Source organism: Eptesicus fuscus, chromosome 6 (assembly GCF_027574615.1).
Source record: "Eptesicus fuscus isolate TK198812 chromosome 6, DD_ASM_mEF_20220401, whole genome shotgun sequence".
In the NCBI taxonomy this organism is placed as follows: Eukaryota; Metazoa; Chordata; class Mammalia; order Chiroptera; family Vespertilionidae; genus Eptesicus; species Eptesicus fuscus.
Genome location: NC_072478.1, coordinates 92,434,679 through 92,452,828, shown reverse-complemented (window position 1 = coordinate 92,452,828; position 18,150 = coordinate 92,434,679). Strand labels below are relative to the sequence as shown.

The window sequence follows — 18,150 nt, the reverse complement described above, 5'->3', positions numbered from 1 at the left end:
GATTCATTCTACAAAGAAGCAGATTTCCATGGCACTGTTGTTACTAAGAACCTTAAGGAGCTGTCTACCCTTTGAATCTTCTGGAGAGAAGTGAAGTAAGGCTTTGGAGAGCGGGAGGCCCTCTGGCTGCAGGAGGTAGGATATCCCCACATCCCCAACAATGATTAACCATTAACAAATAGTGAAATGTCATAATTTCCTTGAATCATATGCTAATAATAACACGGCCAGTTGTGGACTGGTAAACTGAAGCAGAGGAATAAAATGTGGTCTTTATAACTTAGAATAGCCCTGGCTGGTGGCTCAGTTGGTTGGAACATCGTCCCATACACCGAAAGATTGCGGGTTTGAGTCCCAATAAGGGCACTTACCTAGGTTGCAGACTCTATCCTGGGTGTGAATGAGAGGCTACAGATTGATGTTTCTCTCACATTGGTCTAAAAATCCATAAAAACATATCCTCGGGTGAAGATTTTAAAAATAAAAAACTTAGAATAATATCACAACTGAAATATTAATGTATACACCTAGAAGTAAAAATATTTGAGCTGGGAGGAAACCTAGAAATTCCAAATCATTAGCCCATGGCTATATTCCTCCTAGGTGACTTTTCCCCCCTCTTCTCTCTCCAGAGTTTAAAATTTTATAATTAATTACCAACAATTAAAAATTAGGCGAGTCTTGCCAAAATGGAACACCTAGCCCTAATAGGCGTTCATTCCCCTTGGTGACAACTGCCTGGGGCTGGGGCGGTGGAGCATGTCTTTTGTTCTGCAGTGTCCACCCAGCCCACTTCCCCTGTGTATGTGACCTGCCCCCAGCCAAGGTACACACACATTTTTCTACCTCCTCCCCCATCCTGAAGATCATCACCTTTGTTTTGCCAGGAAGGAAACTAAGGATTTCCCAAAAGGTAAGGTGACTTGTCCAAGGTCACACCAAGGGTAGAGGTGAAACTACAAATTTAATTTAGGTTCCCTGACTCCAATTGTAAGACTCTTTCCAACACATCATGATGCGAAATAATGTTCCTGACCTCCCTCCACACCAAGAGGCGTCCTTTCTATCTGGTTGTTTTCTGCTGTTTGTGTTGGTTTCTTCGGTGGAGGGACGATTGGCCTGGCATCCTGTGCTCTCTCCCCTGCTTCCCAAGGGCAGGAATGCATGCAGAGTAAGGTCTGCACTTGGAGCACATTTTGAAACTGTGAACCCATGATTGGCACATTTCAAAGTGACAGTCAAGTGTGTCCCAGACAGGACAGTAACTGACCAGTCATAGTCAAAGACAAGACTTCAGCTTTTAAGCCAGAGCTCTCCAAATTGTCCCCTCTAGTATTTACTTATCTTTTCCTCCTTCCTTTTACCTAAACATCTCCAGTCATACAATGCCTTATGTGACTCCAAAGGTATTAAGAAGGCAATAATACTGTAAAGTGAGGATCAGAATAATTTTAAGTACAGAAATGGAACTGTGAACGTAATCATGAGCAAGTGATTCAAATGGCCTCCTCAAAAAGTAATATCCATCTGGCTAATTAATAAAAGACCAAAGGCATGAGACGAGAGAGAGAGAGAGAGAGAGAGAGAGAGAGAGAGAGAGAGAGGGCATTGACCAGTTGCCTTCGGTACATACCCCTACTAGGGATTGAACCTGCAACCCAGGTAGGTGTCCTAACTAGGAATCGAACCAGCAACCCTCCGGTGCACAGGACAAAGCTCAACCAACTGGCTGGGCTGAATTTTTATTATTTTTTAGCAGATTTATTGAGAGGTAACACACGACATGCTTTTTGTAAATATCAGCCCTGAAACCATGATTAATTGACTCTACCTTACACTTGAATAGGCTGGTTGTTGTTAGTTATGTGGGCAGACATATCAAGGGCAAATATCAAGTTCATGAAACATGGTTTATAGTGGAACAATCTGGAGTTTAGGGACTTGCGTTCTCATTTGAAATTACCAATCTTGTGCCTCTGGGCAAATCAATCTTCTCAGGCCTCAGTCTCCCTGTCTATAAAAGGAAGAGGTTGACTGTGACCTCTTGAGTACTGCTAGCTCTGTGGTGCTATGAAAGTGCACACACTGAACAAGCTGGAGGCTTACACTGAGTGGCCAGATTGTTATGATTTCTGAACCCATAATAATCTGGCCACTCAGTGTGTTTGTATCTCAAATGGTCACCGAAAGTATTCTAGACTTTTGCTGGAGATCAACCACCTATTTGCCCTGAGCTTTCTATCAGCCAGTGCAAAGGGGAAAACTGGTCAGGTGCATGATTTATAGTATCTTTGATATCAAATAAATGAGGTACTCAAGAGAAATACACTGAGTGGCCAGATTATTATGCATTCAGAGATCATAATAATCTGGCCAATCAGTGTATGTTAAATGCATTTGATGGCATAAAGGTGCGTGACAGAGAAATGCAGGAAGGAAAGACAGAAGACCATGGATTTTGAGAAACTCCAGATTGTGATCTCACTTGCCTTTTGTAAAGAACCCTTGGCTTTTAAGTTTCCCAGACAGAAGTCACTCTCCCAGGGCTGAGACTGGGTCTGAGATGTTAGCTCAGTGATGGAGAGTGTGGCGGTAATTCAATATTTTCCTTCAAATGATGCCTGAAGTCCCTGGGGTGGGTGGGGTAGGTGGGGAGGGGACACCTTGTGTATATGAGATGGAATAGAATATTGAGGTCCCCTTAATTCCACCCACAGGAGGGGAGAAAGAGCATTGGCGACAAGACTGTGTCTTCCCTAAGTGGAAGAGTTTAAAAGTTCAGATCAAAGTCAGAATATTAACACAAATTCCTCATTTTCTAAATTTTATAAATGAGGAAACTGAGATCCAGCAAGATTATATGGTTTAGGCCAATTTGTGTTAGAACAAGGCTAAGAATTAGGCTTATGATGGAGTGGAAAGGGCCCATAAATGTAAGGGTAATGAACATGCCATTCATTGTGGTATTCTCTAGCTCCTGGTCCAGTGCCTGACACATAGTAGGTGCTTCTTAAGCAATGGTCACCACTGACCAATTGACTGACTTTCTGAATGAATGCATGTGTTTCTAACTTGTGTTCCCTGATAACCAGCTAGACCAACACATGATCCATTTGAAACAGAGGACTATTTTACTGGAAGTATCAGAAGGCTTTCTCACTGAGAGACACTTTTTTTTTCTTCCTTATTGAGTAATACTTTCTGAGTATTGCTTCCTCTTTGTTGATACTCTCAGAATGAATATCAGAGCCCTAACAGGAAGTTGGTGGAGCATGACAGAGAACTGGGGTTTTTTTTGATGTAGACTTGGTGGCTTTACTAGAGGGATGATCAGTAGTCTGACGCACTGGTGTGCTAGGCTGGCACTCAGGGAAGTGGCCACCGCTCCTGTGATTGTGGAGTAGAAACTCAGTTGCAGGAAGTACCCAGTTCAATTGAAGAATTAAAACGGCACCTCAACAGAACCACTCTTGGGCTTTTCTTATAACCCATGTTTTCACATCTTTCCTTCGACTGTGTCCTTCTGTGGCTGCTACTACTTACAAGTAAGTCTGGGCATGGACTTTTGCAATTGGGTTGTGCAAGATAAAGATACAAGAATGGCCTTCATAATGTTTGCAGTAGCGAACATTTGGAAGCAATCTAAATGTTCACCAACAGGGAAGTGGAAAAAATAAATTGTGATATATCTATGATGCAAACAGTGAATCTGATTAAACATAATGATATGAAGTGTCTCTAAGTCAATGTTAATTTTTTTTAAAAAGAGAGGAACAATGTATATAGTAGACTTCTTTCTGTCTGTTTGTGTTGAGGGTGTGGCCCTACACAGATACTTCTTAATATATAGACTCTGGGAAGGGGAACTGGGAATAGGAAAGAGCAGAGGGACTAGACTTTTCATAACCTTTTATACTGTTTGTTTACAGTGTATGTGTTTTTTAAAGAAACCGATTAATTTTAAACCTAAAAAGGGCTATGTATTAGCTTCTTATTCAGGTAAGGTTTTTTATTCATTATGTGCCTGGTACTTAAAAAAAGAGAAAGCGAGAGAGAGAATTGTGTTAGGATAACTGGCCTTCATTGATGAACAACAACTAGCCTAAATGGCTGAGATGTTTTCCTGGCTGACAATGAATGATTCTTTTTTTTTTTTTTTTTAATTCTTTCCATCATCCCTGCCCTCCATTGTTCGCAGGACTGGGCCACAAGTCTCTCCTAGAACACTGGTTTTCAAAGTGAGGTTCCAATACCAGCCATGTCAGCAATTCCAGGGAACTTGTTAGAAATACAAATTTTTATGCCCTACTTCAGATCTAGTAAGTCAGGAATTCTAGTAGTTGAGCCAGGCATCTGTGTTTTAATCAGACTTCCCAGTGGTTCAGATGCCCCTCAAGTCTCAGAGTCATTGCCTTAGTGGATCCTCCTTTAAACTGGAGAGCAGCAGTGGTTTCTTTACTCTGCAAGCATTACTTGCACTTTTCCTGAAGTGGACCAATCTCACTCATTGCCTGCATCTTGCTCTCCTTTTCTCTTTGTCCAGGGTCTTTGGAGGGGTCACCCACAGCCACGGTGGGTCAGAATGCTTATCTGCCCTGCCACTACTCTCCAACCACCTCTGAGAACCTCGTACCTGTGTGCTGGGGCAGGGGATACTGTCCTGTCTTTCAATGTCAGAATACAGTGCTCAGCACTGATGGAAGGGACTTGAGCTATCAGAGATCCAGCAGATACCAGCTAAAGGGAAATGTCCACAAAGGAGATGTGTCCTTGACCATAGAGAATGTGACTTTAGCTGACAGTGGGACTTATTGTTGCCGTATCCAATTCTCAGGCATAATGAATGATAAAAAATCAAACCTGAATTTGGACATCAAACCAGGTGAGTGAACTTTGCATGCTTTCTTTATGAATAATCCCCTGCAGATCGTATTAAATATACTAATTGTTTTCACTTCTGTCCTTCCCAATGACAGCCCTGGTGGTGGGCCCCTAAGAATTAACAGGCCCATAAACAATGTCCGGCCATGTTTAATTCTTCCATCTATATTGAAACTTAGGGATAGGATCTATATAATGGCAGGAAAAGCCTAGATCAGTGGTTGGACCCTGATTTCTCATCAGATTCATGTGAGGGGCTTTTTAACACGATAGATATTGAGCCTGACCCACAAACCTGAGAAACCAGTGTCTCTGGAGGTAGAGCCTGAACACTGGGAGTTTCCCCAGGTGCTTCTCTCCTGCCTGCAGCCAGGATTGAGACCCACTGAATTGTGGGTGTGCGTGGGGGTGCATGTGCTTGTATGTTTTAAGATTTATAGAGCATGTACTTGTGGCTGATGGAGCTGAATTCAACTCCAACTCTGCCTCTTACTAGCTGTGTAATGTTGCACCAGTTATTTAAACTGTGTGACCTTCTCCGGTATGAAATATGATAGTGCCCATCATATTGGCCATTGGAAGGATTTTAGGAGATGTATTGTGAAAAGCATTTAGTGTGTGGCTATTAGTTCCATTATTAACTATTAGACTGTGACATTGATGACAGTTCTTAAAATGTGTAATGAACATTTTAAAAGTGTGATATACTCTCAAGGAAGGTGTCCAGGTTTGAAGGTGAGCATGTGTTTCTCTTTATTTATTTCCCTTTGGATTCCTTGAAACAAGCTCTCTGCTCTCAGGGAAGCCTCCTTCTTACATTGCTTTCTGACACTAGCCAAGGTCACCCCTGCTTGGACTTCATGGAGAGCCTTCACTACAGCCTTTCCAAGGATGTTCACCACCGAGGAACATGGCTCAGGTAATGTTACATGGGCGCAGGAGGAAGCCTTTAGGTGGTTTCTGAGTTCAGAGGATTTTGAATATGGGGAAAAGGAAGAAATGGTTTAAGAACTGACATATAAATGTTTCTGTACACATGAGATAGAATTTCAGGTGAGGGAGGTGCTGGAATAAACCTGTACTGAGAAATGTAATGAGCCTTGGGCCAGTACCTGTCACTTCTTTGGATCTCAGCTTTCTCTTCTGTCCAGAGAATTATGGTTTTCATGACCCAGTAAAATTCCTGACCCTCACCTAAAAGTATTTCTATCAACATATTTTACCAAGTAAGAAAAGCAAAATTTCTATCTTAATATTGCAATCACTGCAAAAAAAAGTGTCAGTCTTTTAAATTAAGTAAATTTAATCTAATGAAAAACTCTTTACATTGCACTGTTATTTTGTGATTTATTCCTGGACTGGTGATGTTTTGTCTTGAATTGACTCCAGTCCATGTTTGGGGTTAGATTCGGTGATTTCCTGGATTTCTTCTAACTGGAATAAGCCCAGCATCCTCCTCAGATTTTGATCATAGTAGGAGCAGCTAAATTCTTTAAGTAATTGAGCTAGGCCTTTTCCATGCTGTTCTGGAAGAGAAGATAGGGTCAGAAAAGCAGTCTTCAGGTCACATTGATCAGAAAGATTAATCTTAAATATTTTCTCTCAGAGACCTGGTCTCTCCTAAACTCTCTGAAGCTCATCATTTTATTTTGTAAAATGAAGTTAAAAATAGGTAAATCCAACTTCCTAATGTCACAAATCTCATAAGTTGCATTTTATGAGATTTAAATAAGAAATGTGACTAAAGTGCTTAGCTGGTGTCTGATCATGGTACATATATACTCAATGCATATTACTTATTGTTGTTAACATTATCACAGTAGTGATAATGCCAATGTGAAGGATGTTGAAGGCAGCAGAGTTAAGTGTATATGCTTATATTTACAATTGCCCAGATATGGAAGCAACCTAGGTGTCCATGGATAATTATTCTCCTTCATCATATATGTTCCTATCTCTCTCTCCTTCTTCCTTCCTTTCTCTGAAATCAATAAAAACATATTTTAAAAATAGAAAGGAAAATATTATATTTGATATATATATATATATATATACACACACACACAATGGAATATTACTCAGCCACAAAAAAGAATGGAATCATGCCATTTGCAACAATATGGATGGACATAGATGGTATAAGTGACATAAATCAGATGGAGAAAGACAAATATCTTATGTAATTATATGTAGAATCTAAAATCTACTACACAGGCATGTGCCTTAACCTCAGAATCGAACCGTCATCTCTTGCTTCATAGGTCAGTGCTCAACCACTGAGCCACAACAGCTGAGCAAAAGAAAATAATTTTTCCCCCCAACTGATCTATATTTAGAACTAGACTTAAATATTAAGCAACACGGATAGGGCAGAATAGTTGACTTGTCAAGAAAAATAAAACTCAAGACTTGTCCATTTCCTCAGAAGCACTTTCATGCTTTTACACAGGTCTTTAAGAATCATGTTCATTCTTTCTATCACTGCCCACTGTTGGGTGGAATAGCAAGCAGCAAGCCAATGTCTTTACTGGTACGTATACCAATGCGTTTTAAATGAAAGAGAATTTCTATCTAAAAGGAAAGTCTGTTTTAAGCAAGGAAATATTTTTAACTGTTCTACTGGTTATTCTTCCTCTTTGTAGCAGAGACACAGACTCTGGAGACCCTCCATGATAAAAATCAAACAGTAAGTAACATTTGTGTGTGTGCGTGAGCTAACATTGTGTTTAACCCAGAGAAAAGAAAGTGTGGCTTTAGTCTTCCTTCCTGCCCACTCTTTACTTGGGAAAAATGCCTAATCTTCCTTAGTTTCAGATTCCTTGACTGTAACATGTTGATGATAACAGTTCTAACTGTTGTAACATGGGCCTGGTGTAAGCATGCTGTGAAGGGCCAGGCACATAGTTAGCCCTGGAAAACCAAAAAGAAGAAGCATTAGCATTGTGTCCCTCTTCTCAGAGTTCACAAGCTGCACACCACTGTGGGCAAGTCAAAGATCCTCCATCTCCCTAGAACATGTTTTTTCCTGCTTCCATTGCAATCCAACTGAGAAAGATTATTTTTTGTTTGAATTTATTTATTTATGTATGACAAGATACCAGTCAGGAATATTCTAAGCCAGGAATTTATATATCGATTATAAACAAAAACACGATGATTTTAGTGTCCCCCACTTTCTTTGAGTAAAGGAGAAAAACCTCTAGAAAGCAAACTTCTAGCATTGACCTAAAAATTCTTTGAGGACTTATCTAGGGGTCCTCATTCATTTAACTCAATCTCATGTTTATGTGTTCACAAATAAGGCTCAACATTTTGTGTTTCTCCCCTCTTTGTGATCAAGGACTGCTTTTTAAGTGTGCACCCACAATGCTTGATGCACAATACCTTGCAAATAGCACTCCTGTAGTAAATGTTTGTTGAATAAATGGAAGATTTAATTTCCTTGACTTCTTTGTTTTAAAAGTGTTTCCTGTTGTTGGTTTTAAAGGGGGACCATGGACTGAAATTTTATAAGGAGAGGATTTTCTGTGTGACTGTCAGTTATCAAAAAGTCAAATTAATTGCAGAATATCAATAGCTATTATTGATTAAGCATTTATCATGTATCAGACCCTATGCCACGCATTTTGTATTTTTTGTCACTTACATTTTCCAATAACACTATAAGATGACTCAGCTCTTAAGGACCGAGCTTGGAGTTGAACTCATGACTGTCTGACTTTTAAGTCACAGTCGTTCTGCGAAAATAGTGGTTTCACTGCAAGACACCAAATTTAGACCATTCTGAAGCTTTATGGGAACACAAAGGGATGTGAATGAAGAGGATTCTACTCCAAAGCCCATTTTTGTGGGAGAGGGGAGTCCACTTACTAAGAGCTGCTTTTTTACACAGCACAGAAGGGCACATTTTATTCCTTGTGAACTCCAAAGATTAAGTACTCTATTTCTTTGGATGTTTTGAGGCTTGTCGAGAAGGGAATAGATCAAGGGTGATTTCTAGGTCCCTGTATTCCTGTGATGCTGTAAAAAGGATGGTCCAGTGCACAAGTCATGAAAATGGCTTAGCATACTACCTGTTTCTGGCCATATGCTGCAATTCTGTTTGTGTTTCCATAGCAAATATCCACACTGGCAGATGAGTTACAAGACTCTGGTTACAAGACAACCAGAATAAGTGTCTATATTGGAGCAGGGATTGCTGCTGGGCTGGCTCTGGTTCTTATCTTTGGTGCTTTAATTCTCAAATGTAAGTCACTTGATGTTGTATGTCTTTCCCTCTGTTAGGAACTGCTGATATAGGAACAAACATAAACCTAGATAGAAATATAAGTTTATATTTATACCTAAAGATGATTAGACTGGCTCTGGCCAGTGTTGCTTAATGGTTACAGTGTTGGCCCGTACACTGAAGGAAAGGTCCTAGTTGTGATTCCCAATAAAGAGCTCATGCCTGGGTTGCAGGTACTATCCCTGGTGGTTGGGGTGCATGCCGGAGGCAACCAGTGTGTCTCTCTCACACTGATGTTTCTCTCTCCCCACCTCCCTCCCACTCCCTCCCTCCCACTCTCTCTAAAAAAAGCAAAGGAAAAAATATCCTCGGGTGAGGATTTTTTAAAAAAAGGAATAGACTGCATAGTAGGTATAGAGAAACATGTTTTCATTATTTCTTATAGGTCCTAGAATAAATTTGAAACCTTGATTATGACTTAAAAGGTCCTATAGATCTAGCTCTAGCCTAACACTCAGACCTTACCTTGGGTCACTCTCTTATTCCAGCCATGTTTTCAGTTTCAGGCACTCACCGTGATCTTTATCAGTTTTCTCTGCCTGGAATGCTCCTTCTGGCTCTTGGCTGACTTATTCTCCTCTTTCAGAGCTGACCTTCAAAGTCACCTTTTCTGAAAGTGCTTTCCTGACCTTCTCTATTCTAAGTTTCTAGTGCGTGGCTTGTTTCCTTTATATCACAGCACAATGAGAAATTATTATTGTTGTTATTATTATTATGTTTGAAATCCACCCTCAGTAGAAACACAGGTTTCACAAACTCAGGGCTCATAATTTACCTTTGTGTCCTTGATGCTTAGAATACTGCCAGACACAAAGTAGGTGTTCCATATATTTGTAAAATATGAAAAATGGCCCAACTGGCATGGCTTAGTGGTTGAGCATCGACCTATAAGCCAGGAGAATCACAATTTGATTCCCAGTCAGGGCACATATCTGGGTTGCAGGCTTGATTCTCAGAAGGGGGCGTGCAGGAGGCAGCCCATCAATGATTCTCTCTCATCATTGATGTTCTCTCTCTCTCTCTTCCTTCCTCTCTGAAATCAATAAAAAAAAATTAAAATAATATGAAAAGTGCATCTTCATTATTTTCAAGCATAGTTCATGTAATAAACCAAGACACACATGAGTAGTTTGATTTAATTCAATTTAAGGGAGACCAGATTTCCTCAAATAATCCTTGCCTCCTATGAGCCATTTTTTCTTTAACTTATGAAAGCAATTTTAATTGACTTTTCTTCACCTTTTTAACCAGGGTATTCTCATAGGAAAGAGAAGTTACAGAATTCCAGGTAAGAATAAGGGATGAGGTAAAAGAAGGTGGGAATCTTGGAGTTTTCTATACCAATATGGCTTTAATCTTTGCTTTTAGAAGTCCTGCCCTGGGACTCTGGGATCTAATCTTATATTTCCCTTTTGCTTTAGGATTTATGAAATGTAAATCTGCTCCTCTGTTTACTTCCTGATCTCTCTAGCTTCCTTAGTCCTAAAGTTAAGGTATAGCAGTCATCTCCCCATGATAAGAAGTGCATATTTCTTTCTATTTTAATCAGACTTTTTAGTTGACTGACCCTTCAATTGATGGAATATCTACTGCATCCAGGCTCTGGTTGGGCACTGTGCCCCATAAGTAAACAAGAAGGCAAGAATCTACTCTCAGGGCTTTTATAGCCCAGTCCAGGTGTTCTTAACTTTGATAACCCATTAGAATCACTTACCCAATCTGTTGTCATCCCCAGAGCAAATAAACCAGATTCTTTACAGATAAAGTCTAAGGATAGATATTTTTGTAAAGCTTCCCAAGTGATTCTAATGTGCAAACAGGGTTGAGAACGACTGGTCCTTTATATTACAGTCTTAGTGTCCATTCCTGACTATCTGCACATAGGTCCGTACACACATATGCATACACCCCAATTCCAAATACATATAGCATACATAACTTTTACTTCATTTTAGCAACATTTGGTACATTGGTAGAATGCAGTATGTATCATGAAAAAAAAAGACTCTGTCCATTGAATACTATCTAAACCAACAATAATTTTAGACTAAATAGAGATAATATATTCATGAAAACGAAATAGTCTACAGTAAATAGAAGCCCCCAAAAAAGTCAAGTAAAATATGTATCAATGGTTTTAGATTATCTGTGTCACTATTCTTTTATTGAGCTGAAACCTGAAATGTGATAACATTCGTAGTGACATTTACATGCATTAATTCATTATTTGTCACACCATTTGGTTAACGGTCATCTCTACCTATAAAGGTAAACTCCATAGAAAATAAGGAACTTGTCTGCCACATTAACAACTGTATCCCCTAGCACAGCACCTGATACTTAGTAGGCACTAAGTATTCAATATTTTATTATGAATGAATAAATGCTCCTTATAGCAGCCTGGTCAGATAGAGTGCTAATTATTCCCATTTTACAGATGAGGATCCTGAGACAAAGTTTTCTAATATATAACCTTCATGGGATGTGTGTTTTATTCACTGCTGTGTCTCTTGCTGCATGAAACAGTGTGTAACACACTAAATAGTTCCCAAGCAAATGAAATAACAAAACTCAAGATTACATGTCTGGTTTAGTGACAGGGATAGAATTCAAACTCAAATCTGATTGAATACATAACATATTTATTTCTTTTTTGTTGTTTTGAAATTGTTCCAGCTCACAGAACAATTGGTACAAGGAATAGTAGAATCCTTCACCAAGATGTGTAATTTAGCATTTTAATATATTTGCTTTGTCTGTTTTTTATACACACGTGTGTTTTTTCTGAACCGTTTTCAAGACATTTCAAACATCTTGACAGTTCACTAAACTTCAGTGTGTATCTCCTCTGAATAAAGATATTCTCTTAGATCACACAATGCCATTGTTTTTTGTTTCCAACAATGCCATTTTTATACCTAAGGAAATTAAGAGTAATTCAGATTGTCTTAATGTTCTTCAAATTATTCTATTTTATGGTTTCTTCCCCAGTCAGGACCCAATCAAGCATCATGTACTGCATTTGGTTGGCATCTCTTCAGCAAAGCCTGTTCTCTTTTTTTCTATGTCTCCTGAGAAATGCTTACCTGAACTGCGACATTTTATTTCCACAGCCTCGTCACTTTGGCCAACCTCCCTCCTCCCTCAGGGTTAGAAAATACAGTAGCAGAGGGGATGCACTCAAGGGAAAACATCTATACAATTGAGGAGAACCTATATGAACTGGAGGACCCGTCTTCGGATTACTGCTATGTTATTAGTGGGCAGCAATTCTGACAACCTCTGGGTCGTCACCCTTCTATGCCATCAGACCTAGCTTCATTTGTGAGCTTGTATTGTCTTCTTTGAAAGCTATCAGATGTGTCAGCTGATTGACTTTAAGGTTCTGCCTGCAGCTACCCAGCATTCTTTATGCAGTTTCTGAAGATAAGCTCACCAAAGGATTGAACCATGATCTACCCAGGACTCAGACTTGTTACTCCCTTACCTCTGCATTCCAGCCAACTGGTTAGTCAACTCAGGGCACTAGAATTCAAATGAGCTTCTCTGTGAAGTAGGAATTCTTAATGTGGGGTCTCCTGAATTCCAGGACTTTCAGTTCCATGTGTCCACGAAGCTCCAGAAACTGGGGGAAATTACGTGCTGACATGTATGCATGCCTTTTTTTGGTACAGAAAGTCTAAAGGGGCCACCGATTTCAAAGAGAAGGGTGACTCATAAAAGATGAAAAAACTGGAGTAGACTAGATGGCCTTGAAGGTTTCCTTTGAGTCTCAACATTTAAGCTTCTTTGAATGAAGTCTCTCCTACAGATACCAACTTACACTCTCCCTCTCCAGCGAAGAAGCTGGCCCAGCAAGCCATGGTGTGACAGGAGCTCCTGGGGGGAAAAGGAAGTGCACTCGTGTATGTTGTCAAGTTCTGCTTGGGGTGAACTCAGAGGGAAATGTCTCTGACCAACTTCTCCATTCAAGGAGAGAACCGGGGCCATGTTTTTCACAGAAGAAGAAGCAGTGACTGGGATGCCTATTCCATTTCCTGGTGGAAGGAAGACGAAGGGCTGCAGCAATCTGTACTTGTCAGCCTCAGATCCCTTGGAGGAAAGACAGTGGTCCCTAAGCTTCCATTCCAAGACTGTGGAGACTAGCTCTGCCTGTCTTATTTGTTGTCTCTGCTCTCACACATAATAGAAATTTATTAAATATTTTTGGAGTGAAAACCTTAAATATGCAGAGAGGTAGCTTTCTGGAAAGCCCTTCCATTGGGGCGCTCAGACAGAGCTCTGCCACCTCACTTCTTGGAGAACACACAGACCCTAAGCTCCATCTGTGCTCTTGTGTAGACAAAAGTGGCTGTTTTCAGACAGTGACAATATGCACCTGTCACTGTCTAAAAACTGCCCCTCCCTAAGTGATGACTAAATTGCTGCTGTGCTGTATGCCATGATGTTAGTCACCTGGAGGGAAGTGACTTCAGAAGACACTTAGACAAGATCAGTGGTTCCCCTCCAAAGGAGATTCTTACCCTACAGAAATCTTTAAACAAGGGTATGTATACCCAGATGATCATTGCAATGATGTTTGCAAAACCTTTTTTCATTGATAGGGGAATAGTTGATTATTGTGGTCCATCAGCACAGTGGTGCAGGTAAGAAGAATTAGGTGGTTTCATCGTTGAGCTGTTTTGCTAATTTAACAAATATTAATTAGTGCTTACTATGTGCCAGGTAATCTGATGCTGAGACCAGCGAGAGAGACCAAATAGATGCATCCCTGACCCCATGGAACTTCTAGTCTGACAGGCAGGAGAATTCGTTCTATCCATTCACTGTTAACATTTACTGGCATCTACTTTGTCAGGCACTGTTTTAGTCCCTAGGAATACAACAGTGATGAAACCCTTAATCTGACAAAGCTTATGTTACTTGTCAGAGGGAAATGCTATATTGCTAAATCAAAAGAAAAAAACATTCTAGAACAGTATATATAATTGATGAATTATTTTTTTACCTTTAAAAAATCTGGAAGAATATACCCAAATTAATATGGTTACCCCACAGCGACAAATGGTTAAGAGATAGACTCAGCCTGGCTGGTGTTGCTCAGTGGTTAAGCATCGACCTATGAACCAGGAGGTCATAGTTCGATTCCCTGTTGAGGCACATGCCTGGGTTGCAAGCTCGATCCCCAGTGTGAGGCGTGCAGGAGGCAGCTGATCAATGATTCTCTCTCATCATTGATGTTTCTATCTCTCCCTCTCTGTTCCTCTATGAAATCAATAAATATATTTTTAAAAAAGAGAGATAGACTTGCCCTAGCTGGTTTGGCTCAGTGGATGGAGTGTTGGCTTGCGGACTGAAGGGTCCTGGGTTCGATTCCAGCCAAGGGCACATGCCTGGGTTGCAGGCTTGATCCCCAGTGGGGGCCATGCGGGAGGGGGCTGATCAATGATTCCTTCTCATCATTGGTGTTTCTATCTCTCCCTCTCCCTCTCCCTTCCTCTCTGAAATCAATAAAAATATATTAAAAAAAAAGAGAGAGATAGACTTTCACTTTTTAAAACATGCTTCTGTGTTTGATGATCTCTGTTTTCTCTAATAATAGAATGCTAAGATTTAAGCATTGTAGCAGTGATTTCCTGTCTGCCCTCCACTTCATAGAAAGAAAGGAAGACTGGGCCAGGTTAACTTAAAGAGCAAGTCCGGCAGTGAGTGTGGCAGTGAGCTAGGACTGGAACCTTGGTTTTCAGAGTAAGATTCACTTCCCATCAGTTATTTGGAATGGGACAGATGGCAGAAAGGGGAACGAAAAGCTACTACAAGTGTAATGGAGAGGACAAGTGGTCACTTGATTAAAAAGTGTAGTAAGATTGAATATGTGGTTTGTTTATTGAAGTGCCTTGGAGTGTCTCTCCTCCCCCGCTCCCACCCCCAAAGCTCTGCCTAAGATACCCATAGATGAAAAGAGGGACCCTGTTATCTATTTGGACTGCAAAAGTGAGGTCTTACTATGTTTTATCTATTACTTTTTCTTGATTTGGAATTCCAGAAGCAGAAATTCCAAGTGGTTCCTTGTTTTATTGCACTTCACTTTATGGTGCTTCACAGGTGTTGAGTTTGTTTTTTACAAATTGAAGGCAGGGCCCTAAACTAGCAAAAAGATTCTCACTTGCTTTATGTGGGTGGTCTGGAACTAAACCCACAATATCTCCAAGATTTGCCTGCAATTGATTTAGGTGTATCTTTCTAGAGGCTTGGTGATACGTGAATGTAGCTTTAGTCAATTTAAGTTGCTTTCTTTTCCTTCTGTCTGGGATAAAGAAAAGGATGTTTGTAATTAGATTGTAAAATATACATTACATGAATGTAAAAGAATTCCACTTTTGTAAGAACACAGTTTTGGGGCTTGCTTTTTTTTGTGTGGTGTTTTTCATTAGTTAAAACATTTTACATACATTGTATAAGCAGTATAATGGTATGTTCTTATTGTAAAATACTCAAATGAGCCCTAGCTGGTTTGGCTCAGTGAATAGAGCGTCAGCCTGCGGACTCAAGGGTCCCAGGTTCGATTCCAGTCAAGGGCATGTACCTTGGTTGTGGGCACATACCCAGTAGGGATTGTGCAGGAAGCAGCTGATCGATGTTTCTCTCATCGATGTTTCTAACTCTCTATCCCTCTCCCTTCCTCTCTGTAAAAAATAAATAAAATATATTAAAAAAATACTCAAACGATACATAAGTAGTGTTAAGCTGAAAGACCCCTTTGTCTCAGCTAACCTACTAGAGAGGACACTAACAGTCTGATGGGCATCCACACACACTTTTCCCAATCACTTTTCCATACAGATACATAAGCATGTTTTCATTTGGTTACAGTATTTTTGCAAAAATAGTTTCCTGTGAAATAGATTGTTGTGCGGATTATCTCTCTCACTTATTTTTCTCATAGTTCCATGTGAGTGTCCCAATAAAATGTTGGTTTTTTTAAAAAAAAATTTATTTATTAATTTTTGAGAAAGAGAGAGAGTGAGGCAGAGAGAGAGGGAACCATCGATTTGTTGTTCCACTTATTTGCATTCAATGGTTGATTCTTGTATGTGCCCTGACTGGGGATCAAACTGATAACCGTGGTGTATTGGGATAATACTCTAACCAACCGAGCACCTGGCCAGGGCCAAAATGTCGATATTCTTTGTCAGTGTATATTATTAATAAGCAGAAGGTTTTGTTGACGTTATTTAAAGTCCCGTTATCTGCCACCAACACAGTGCCCTGACAAGGATTTAGACAGAGCTCAGATACAGTTTAAGTAATTGTTACTAGCACAGGCATTTCCACATGGTGCCCAGGTTCTACAGAGGTTTTAGTTTGGGAGAGTTACAGAGTCCTTTAGCAAATGACCGTAACACTATCTGGCTAAAAGCACAATGCTATTAAGCCTCTTTGACCCAGCCAACTTCCCTAAAACTGTTGTGAAGGAAGTGTCTGACAGTTTTGTGACAATGCGACGAGGCACACTGGTTACAAGTTAAAGTGTTCATCCCAAAGCAAATATGCGATGTTGTCACCTATTAACATAAGAAACATTCAAACCTGTAAAGAATTTTTGTGAGTTTATTTGAGCCAAACTGTCGACACTTGCCGGGAAGCAGAATCTCAACGGATTGGGATAATGTTCCGCAGAATGGCAGATTTTCACCTTGTTTTATACGTTACAGTCAAAGGAGGAGATGTAAGTGGGTTACATGAAATCCACTGGTGATCGATTAGGGAGGTGGGAGAAAGCAAATCGGGGAAACCTCTGGGAGTGGATAAAAAGTAAAATGATATTCATCAGAAAGAATGTATGCACACCTATGTTCATAGCAGCACAATTTACAATAGCTAAGATCTAGAAACAGCCCAGGTGTCCATCAGTAGATGAGTGGGTAAAAAGCTGTGGTACATTTATACCTGGAATACTATGCAGCAGTAAAAAAAAATTTTACCCTTTGAGACAGCATGGAGGGACCTGGAGAGTACCATGCTAAGTGAAATAAGTCAGTCAGAGAAAGAGAGAGAGTGAGTGATCTCAATCATATGTGGAATCTAAGTAACAAAATAAACTGATGAATGGGGAGGATCCAGAGACAGGAAAGCATGGGAAAGAGTATGGAATCTTCGGAAAGAAGGAGGGAAGGGTGGGTGGGTGGGAAGTAATAAACCAAGAACCTTTTATGTATATATGCATGGCCCATGGCCACAGACAATGGGGCGATGAGGGCCTGGGGTGGGGGTGAGGGTGGTCTGGAAGAGGCCAATGGGGGGAAAAAAGGGGACATATGTAATACTTTCAACAATAAAGAATTAAAATAAAAAAGTAAGCCCTAACTGGTTTGGCTCAGTGGATAGAGCGTCAGCCTGCGGACTGAAGGGTTCCAGGTTCGATTCTGGTCAAGGGCATGTACCTTGGTTGCGGGCACATTCCCCATAGGGGGTGTGCATGAGGCAGCTAATCGATGTTTCTCTCTCATCGATGTTTCTAACTCTCTATCCCTCTCCCTTCCTCTCTGTAAAGAAATCAATAAAATGTATTTTTTTTAAAAAGTAAACTGATAGGCACATAGTTCTTTTGCTTAGATGGGTACAGGATAGTTTATAGTCAACAATTAACACGATAACAGTAACAATGAAGGAATTTGTGGTACCTGTCCTAGCACCCAGGGCATTTGATGTGCCCTGAGGAGTCTGGAAAAAAGGGAAGTTACAAGTGACCCTGACATTTCCATGATATTGTATCTAGATATATTTTCTATGTTGTGATAGATGCAAAATGACTATAGGCTCAGTTAAGGTAAAGATTGACCTTGTCAGGGAAGATACCCGCCTAGGACATGACTACCCACCATAACTACTTTTAGTTAAAGTTTTAATTTCAGACCATCCTCTGTGGTTACTTTAGGTTTTGAGTTTGCAAAACTGCCATGCAGGCCTTCCCTGAGCCT

The 18,150-nt window shown here is 40.2% G+C and overlaps 1 protein-coding gene across 1 annotated transcript; it reads left to right on the top strand.

Moving 5' to 3' along the window:
- Positions 1 to 3,490: 3,490 nt before the first annotated feature.
- On the top strand, positions 3,491 to 14,657 carry HAVCR2 (hepatitis A virus cellular receptor 2). The gene is given in 9 exon segments (XM_054718095.1): positions 3,491 to 3,545; positions 4,544 to 4,882; positions 5,717 to 5,800; positions 7,524 to 7,567; positions 8,998 to 9,127; positions 9,670 to 9,730; positions 9,732 to 9,769; positions 10,421 to 10,457; positions 12,283 to 14,657. Coding segments are annotated over 9 exon segments (951 nt in total). The 3' UTR covers positions 12,446 to 14,657.
- The last annotated feature ends 3,493 nt before the right edge of the window (positions 14,658 to 18,150 follow it).